At 35.6% G+C, this 8,782-nt stretch overlaps 1 protein-coding gene across 1 annotated transcript; it reads left to right on the top strand.

Annotated features, from left to right (window-relative positions):
- On the top strand, positions 1-1,899 carry LOC137816200 (GDSL esterase/lipase At4g28780). Its single transcript, XM_068619281.1, has 5 exons — positions 1-441; positions 577-704; positions 820-1,062; positions 1,151-1,403; positions 1,560-1,899. Exons 1-5 carry the CDS (start codon positions 117-119, stop codon positions 1,790-1,792), a joined length of 1,182 nt encoding a protein of 393 aa, XP_068475382.1. The 5' UTR covers positions 1-116; the 3' UTR covers positions 1,793-1,899.
- The last annotated feature ends 6,883 nt before the right edge of the window (positions 1,900-8,782 follow it).

The raw sequence follows: 8,782 nt of genomic DNA on the forward strand, positions 1-8,782 counted from the left end.
GCATTTTCACACAGGTACAAAGATAAAATAAGAGTTCCAAATAAACTCAATCACTGTGTTTTTGATTGGATGACTCTATAAAACATGAGTATTTCAACTTTCCAGTTACATTACATATGACCAATGATGTTAACCTAGGATTTCACTGCTATATAATTGCACCATTTGGAAATAACAGTGCTAATTATAACATGATTAAGCTCATGTGTAGTACTGTGAGAATAATTTTGGTGGTGGCCATGGCAGTGGTTGTGGTTGCTCCAAAGAGAATAGAAGCATCTCGTGCTTTCTATGTGTTTGGTGACTCACTGGTTGACAGCGGCAACAACAACTACTTGGCAACACCAGCACGTGCTGACTCTCCCCCTTATGGCATCGACTATCCCACTCATCTCCCCACTGGACGCTTCTCCAATGGTTTCAATATCCCTGACCTCATCAGTACGCCAATCATATAAACCCTACAAATTGCTTTTACTTCAACTTAATGTTCATGTTCATGTTCATACATAACTATATAGTTATTTAAAATGATTTGTTTTCATGTGGGTGTGTGAATTTTGAATGTGATTGTAGGCAAGGGAATTGGATCTGAACCCACATTGCCTTACCTGAGCCCAGAATTATATGGAGAAAGGCTTTTGGTTGGGGCAAACTTTGCTTCTGCTGGGATAGGAATCCTCAATGACACAGGCATCCAATTTGTAATAAACTTTTGCATGCTGCATATATTTTCCCTTGTGCTGTCATTTTTCTTACCTTGGTTCTTGACAAGGTTGTGAATGATTAACTTATAATTGAATTTTGGTACTATGAAAGGTTGACATCATCAGAATGTTCGAGCAGTTTGCATTTTTTGAGCAGTACCAGGTTCGGTTAAGTGCAGTTCTAGGGGTTCCACGGGCGAAGAACGTTGTGAATGAAGGTCTAGTGCTGATCACACTAGGTGGCAACGACTTTGTCAACAACTATTTCTTGGCTCCTATCACTCCAAGGTCTCAACAATTCACTGTCCCTGACTTCTCTCGCTACCTTGTCTCTCAGTACAAAAAAATTCTTATGGTGAATATTCTCCTCTTCTCCTCGTTTATTTTGAGTGACTCGATAATAATGTAGATTCTAAATGGTGAATGTTAATGAATGAGTGCAGAGGCTGTATGAGTTAGGGGCTAGACGGGTGCTGGTGACAGGAACTGGTCCATTAGGGTGTCTTCCTTCTCAACTTGCTACGAAGAGCACAGACGGGGAATGTGTTCCTGAGTTGCAAGAAGCCATGAAGATTTTCAACCCTCTCCTCGATAACATGATCAAAGATCTCAACTCCCAACTTGGCAATCAAATTTTTATTGCTGTCAATGCCTTCCTAATCAACATGAACTACATCACCAACCCTCAAAAATATGGTCAGTTCAACATTTAATTAATTTCTGGAATCATGTAGCAGATTACAATATGAAAAATAAACAACTTTTGGTTGACATGATCAATTTTAAGATTGCATGGTTAAATTACAGTTTTAATGTTGTCAAAATAACATTTTTTCTTGTTGATTAATGTAGGTTTTGTTACGGCGAAGGTAGCATGTTGTGGACAAGGCCCGTACAATGGGCTGGGCCTGTGTACCCCTCAGTCGAGCCTGTGCCCGGACCGAGATGCTTATGCATTTTGGGATGGTTTTCATCCAAGCCAACGTGCAGTTGAGTTCATTGTGGATGCCATCTTTAATGGAACAAGTGAGCTTATGAGCCCTATGAATCTCACCACCATCATGGCCCTCGACTCAAACATCTAATAATAATAACACCTTAATTTACATAATGGTTGCCCATATACATTGCATCTCTGTAATCTGTTCAACTTTCAATCTTTGTTAAACAAATTTTCAATAATAATTGTTTACATTACTCTGCTTTTAATTTCACCAATGTATTAAGTTTTTACAACACAAAGTGCATCATTATGAGTACTTCAAAGCCTCACAAAATTATTCACATCAAATTAATTAGGCCAATATCCATATCAACTTCCAAAATTAAATTTCAGAACTGAAAATAACTTCTGAAAGTAATTCTTTACATAATTTTGAAACTTATGAATGTTCAAAGCACGAGGTCACACTAATAGAGGATAACAATGAATGTTTGAATAAAGTACAAAATAAAAGCGGAAAATAAACATTTTAAATATTTGGAGCTGCGAAAAGAAAAATAAGAGGTGAGGAGGTGAAAATTCCTATAACTAAGGCTATTTGAGAGCCCATATTTAACTAACATGAGATGGTTCTTTCTAGGACATTTCTTCCTGCACCCGATAATTTTCATATACACCCCCATTAGGTGATGAAATGACTAATTTGCTTTTGATTACATATATTTTAAAAGTCTTTTACTTTTCTTCTTCTTCTTCATTTCTTCTTCTTTCTCATCGAAAAACTATGCCTGCTACCACTGCTCATTCGCTGGTTGTTTCAAACCCACTGCTAGAACCCTCTATCGTTACTAGGAACTACCTTAGTCACTCATTGCCCTGCAAACCGGTATTATCCTCGGGCCAATTGCTTCCTGCACCCGATCAATTGTGACTGACACCCGACACACTTTTAAAAATCCTAAAATGCCCTTGTCTTCTTCATTTATGAAAACATTGAATGGTGAGAAAGAGGAAGTTCATGAATGTGTGAAGCTTTGCTTTGAGCTGCAAAAGAGAAGATTGTGCTTCGTTCATTGTTGCTAAGTTGAGTGTAAGCTTCGTTTGCCAAAGTTAATGAGGTAAGTAATCCATTTTCATTCGTTTTTTGTTTTTTTCTCGAGCTCAGCTGGTCCCGGATATCGGAATCCGGAATTCTTTTTTTTTTTGCCTATGGATATTAATATCCAGAAGTCAAAATTTTCAATATGGATATTAATATCCGGAACTAAGATTTGCCTCCGGACGCTGATATTCGTAGTTCATAATTACCTTACGAATGAAAATATCCAGAACTAGTATTTTCCTTATGGATGAAAATATCCGTAATTCATAATATTGCCTTGCGGATATATATATCCGGAAGTTAACTGTTGATATTTTTTTGGTTATGGATTAATTTATCCGGAAGTGAAGTGTTCATTTTTTTCAGCAGCCGAATGGATACAACAGAGTCATACATGGGAGTTTTAGGGGAGATTGATGTGTGGGATGGATTAGATGATGTTGATCTGGAGCAGTCAACAAGTTATAACGCATTAGATAATGAACACAGGGCACATGAATGTAGTGAGGCATTTTCTACAAATGAGGTATGGTCAATGTTGGGTTGTGAATGTTTTTTTTATGAATTATTTTTCCTTTAAGAATCCAAGCACCAAGTAACTTTCGTCAACACCGAATCATTGCAATTGGACATGTCCACGGAAATCATTTTGTGCAGGTATAAACTAAACCAATAAGATTGATGTGGTAAATCAAGATTTGTGTACCTTATATTTATTACCTTTATAGGTCAAGCTCAAAGATGGTTGTCCAATTCCACCTACGGATATATTGTGGGCATCACATCGTTATCCAGCGGCCCAAACTTGGTCAACATACTACACTAGCCGGATACAAGTTTATACCCAACTAATGTCCATTAGACAATATTTGTAATTATAACATTTGTAATAACATAATTTAGATTTATGCATGTTTAGTACATTTGCAGCTGTCCTACGGATAAAAATCAGATGCAAGTCTCACTCACTTACGGATAAAAATATCCGGAACTCTCACTCACAGTTAACCCTACGGATAAAAATATCCGGAAGTCACAGTTATGCCTACGGATAAAAATATCCGGAAGCCACAATTATGCCTACGGATAAAAATATCCGGAACCCACATTTGTGCATACAGTTATGCCTACGGATAAAAATATGCGTAAGCCAGTGATTTGTGTACTAAAATAGAAGGTTCAGATACATTGAAACATATAGATAAGGTTCATATTGAAACATATTGAAACAAGAACCGATAAGGATCATATTGAAACATATAGATAAGGTTCAGATACATTGTCATGGATAAAAATATTACATAAAAAGAAATCGTAATACATCTGACATAAAAAGAAATCCTAATCAATCATTCCTACGTGCATGTCTTCTGACATAAACAACTCTTTCATCAGTCGCTCCTCGTGCTAACATAATGGCTGCTTGTATGCCTTCCCAAACAGGGCTGCCCTCCACGACATCGCCATGATCAAGTAATGGCTGCAATGTCTCTGTAATTCTACGACAAATACCCTACAAGCATGAATGACATACTATTAGAAAAAAAATAATACAAATTAATACGTTAACAAGGTTAGAAGCATACCAGAGCAGGATGTGACTCCTCAGGATGACTTGGCACTGTTTCGTGATCACGTGCATCTGAGGGTACCGGTACAGGACGGTCATCCTCATCCGTATTAATCACATATGGATGTAATACAGCCCTAAACCAAGCCATGTACTCTTGAATGCAAGCGTCAGGATGAGGTGCTATGGCATAGTCATTTATGACATAATCATTGAAATGTAACCATCGACGGTCAATTTCATTTGTATCCGGATGACCATGTCCAAGTACAGATGGGTTGCAAGGGATGATCTGTGTATAGCCATACTGACACAGAACACGTTCTGGCATGTGCAACTGTGTCCAATTTCCAAGCCTCAAATAACCACAGAATAAGGATATCCACTCGAATGGACGTTATTCCCTATGCTCGTTGTATGGACAAAACCGAATGGAAGCTGAAGTCAATGTATCCAACTGTGATCGAACAACAACAATTGAAGTACCTTTTCCAGCATCATACAACCTACACCGAGGTTGGTTTTCAGAATACAATGCTTGCATACGTCTCATCCCTATAGACGGGAAGTGCTCATAAATCCACCCCTACAGCAATGTCGCATAACCAGCTAGTTGCTTGGTGTTTGCATAACTACGATCTCCTAGCTGCTCATACATGTGAGTTAGGGCAGCTGCTGCCCAAGAATATCCCCCGGTAAGCCTCAAATCAACAAAAAATCCAAGATAAAAGACACTGACTGATGTAACACTCTTGTCCGCAAAAATAGTGCAACCGACAAGGTGAAGTAAATATGCTCTGGCAGCCACAGCCCACTGCCTCCTTGAGCATGCGTCTCCATACACATCTCTTAGCCAACTCAAGCGCACATGAGCTCCCCGGCAGTGTCTTGTTTCTTCAGATGCAAGTGCACGATCAACACGGAGGGATTCTACCAATAAATCATTCGCCGAGTCTGAATCTAAGGTTTCCTGCGTGTAAAATTGTCCGACAATGGGTAAATGCAACAAATTTGACACATCATCAAAAGTGATGGTCATCTCCCCAACCGATAAGTGAAAACTGTTTGTCTCTGCATGCCACCTCTCTACAAAAGCACATAGCAGTCCTCGGTCTAAACTCTCATAACTAGCATGAAGCAAACCACCTAAGCCAGACAATTCTACAGCAGCTTGTATGCGTTCATGAGGTTCTCCTAACTTATTTATCTTCCTCCCATGTGAAACCACCTTCAACTCACCACGATCCTACAATAATCAACATATATCATCAATAAATAGATACATACTAAATTCAAAAAATTATCTTTCGTTACTTACCAAACCATTCCACAACTGTCTAGCTACATGATGTTCATAATTAACGAGTAAGGACTTATCCAATGGCCCTCCTGGATAGCCTTCATCATCCACTTCAACTTCTTTTTGTTCAATATAATCTTCAAACTGTTCATTTAGAATTGACGTACTTGGGCCACCCCGTTTTCTTCTCACCGATGCAGTTGATCGCACAAGGTCCAAATTAGAACTTCCTCCACCTCTAGTCCTCACCATCTAACATTCAATCCAACATATATAAAAGATTATAACACATATAGCATAAAAGAACATATAAATTAATCCATACAAGCAAAACAACAACACTAATACGGATATTAATATCCGCAAGACAACAACAAATTTCGGATAAAAATATCCACAACACATAACCCTATTCCGGATAAAAATATCCGTAAGTCAAAACACACTTACGGATAAAAATATTCGGACCCAACTATATTCCGGATAAAAATATCTGTAAGTCAAAACAAACTTACGGATAAAAATATCCGGACCCCAAACTCCCTTACGGATAAAAATATCCGCACCTCTCAAAAGTCACTTGCGGATAAAAATATCCGCAACTCTCACTCACTTATGGATAAAAATATCCAGAAGCATGACGTACCTTCGAATCTGGTGCTCTGCCTGCGATAATGGAGGTCATGGTGGGTGCAGAAGAATGGAGAAGAACGTCGCTCACGGTGGTTGGACAACAAGCTTGCTCACGGTGGCTGCACAACACGGTGGCTTACGGTGGCTCGGTGGCTGCGGCAGGCACAATGGAATGGAAGAACAGAAGAATAGGGTTGGTGCAAGTGATTGGGTGCATATCACAATTAATAGGGTTGGTGCAAGTGATTGGGTGCATATCACAATTATAGTTTTCAGAATTTCATTAAGAATATATTCGCCTTTTACTATTAAGTGATTGGGTGTCAGTTAGAATGTGTTGGGTGCAGGGAGAATGTGCCTATCCTCGGAGAGGTTCGGCTTTGAAAAAAAATTCATTTGTTGTTGTATACTTTTATTTTGGATTCACTATTTTGAAAAGTTTTTGGATTGTTCAGTCTATAATTTTTTTTTTCCAGTATTTTATATATATATATATAAATTTAAAATTTATGGATTGTATAGTTTAGAATGTTTTTCTGGTACAAACTAAAATATATTATGTTATTTAAAAATATATTTCAAATTATGAAATTTAAAATGTATTTTTGGGTTCATAATTGTACAAACTAAAATGTATTATGTCTTTGGAAAATATAAAATGCATTTAAAATTGCATAATCCATTATATTCTTGAAAAAGTCATTCGAGACTTTGCGAGAATGTTTCTTTTTTATTTTTTTATTAAATTGTTATTATTAATATATGAAATATTTTAATATGCATATATAATTATACAACAAGAAGTGGTGTGTCTCAAGGCGATGATAAATAGAGACCTATGATATCGTTTTGTAGAAAAGATCGTGAATAAGTTTTTCATGGTAGTGATAATGATATTATGGGTGCACATGCAATAAGATATGATTTGCAAGATGAATTTCTTAAAGGACTTATTATACTTTTGTACTAGTTAGTTTTGTTGATCATGTTCTCTTAGCACTATGAGATGGTGAAGTAAGAATAAAAAATTTACTTAATTATGATATTCGGTCATGTGGTATTATTTTATTTACAAGTACCCATATTTTTGTGTTAGGATAAGGAAATTTGGTTTTACATGGTTAAAAGTTAAGTAAATTTGGGATCTCGCAATTTAAGATGACAATCGCATTTTATTGTATTAGTTGTAGTGATATCCAAATCTTTTTTGTATTTCCTATACTTATCACCCATTTTACAACCTAACAATACATATGTTTTTCTTCTTTATTGTCCATTTGTTTTGTCATACCTTAAAATGATGATTACAAAACCAAGTCGAAAAAGAATACCCTATACATAACTCAAACAAGTAATCTTGCGTATCAAATACCTATACAAATACATTACAACACAAGTATATGTCTTATGTCAAAAAAGTTACACAAATAATATAAAATTCTACTTAGCTCATCTTTTGTAAAAGGGTGAACATAGTCTCCTCCAACCAATTTATCTTTTGTTGTCATAAAACTTCATAATATTATACTCATCCATGTCAAACAACTTATTCACTTCACTAGATATTTTGCTCAAAAATGAATTCCATTTTTATATTCAACAGTCACCACCAAAGTAATCGGAAGAGTGAGTATAAATCAATGTGATACTTAAGATTATGTGCAATACACAATTCAAAAAAATCTTAAAATAAATTATATTCCAAAAGATACAATTTGTAAGTCATAATTTATAATTTATATTTCAGATTGTGCAATCAAGAATGATATGTTCACTTCTAGTTTGACCAATCAAAAACTCGAAAAATATTTAGTTTAACAATTGCAGATTATGTAATCTAGAAGGTCTATGGATTATAAAATTTGGAACTGAAAGTGAAAATCTTAAATAAAAGAAAACTACAACAAGAGGCTTACCAAAATCCAACAACCAATACACCCCCCAACACCAAGTACAACCAAGTATGCCACTACCTTCACAATGTTCACAAACAAACATTAATACAACTAATGACATAGTAATAGGGGTGACAAAATGGGTTAGTCCGATTCGTTTTTGCCCGACCCACCATTGATATGCTTAAAGTAGGGCGGGCTGAACTAGCCTGTCAAGGTTATACAGGCTGAAATTAGTAATTTGTCCCATCATAGGATGAGTTGGTGAATTGACGGGTTGACCCCCCACTTTTTAAAAAAAATCATTTTTTTATGTTTTTACAATTTTTTTGTTTTGGATTTATTTACTTAGTTGTAATAATTGACATCGCTTTTTTCACAATAAAAAAAAATTGAATCAAACTTTAATATTGTAATAAAAAAAAATTAATACCTAACAAAATAAAGTAAATATCAACAATACTTTAATAAATTAAAAATATAAAAAAATTAATATAAATAAAATCATATATAAAATATTCACCATCACAAATTTTAATTTAAAAAACATAAAATCTATTTTAAAAATGTTAAAAATAAAGAAGTTTAGACGTTCCATTCCCATTTTATCTAACCCACAAAATTGACATATT

Source organism: Phaseolus vulgaris, chromosome 1, assembly GCF_051622355.1.
Source record: "Phaseolus vulgaris cultivar YP4 chromosome 1, ASM5162235v1, whole genome shotgun sequence".
NCBI classification, from domain to species: Eukaryota; Viridiplantae; Streptophyta; class Magnoliopsida; order Fabales; family Fabaceae; genus Phaseolus; species Phaseolus vulgaris.

Excerpts from the sequence above, each read along its gene's own strand:
- LOC137816200 (XM_068619281.1), top strand. The coding sequence starts at position 117 with ATGACCAATGATGTTAACCTAGGATTTCACTGCTATATAATTGCACCA. Across the intron at positions 1,063-1,150 it reads AGTACAAAAAAATTCTTATG|AGGCTGTATGAGTTAGGGGC; the intron begins GTGAATATTCTC and ends GAATGAGTGCAG. Across the intron at positions 1,404-1,559 it reads CACCAACCCTCAAAAATATG|GTTTTGTTACGGCGAAGGTA; the intron begins GTCAGTTCAACA and ends TGATTAATGTAG.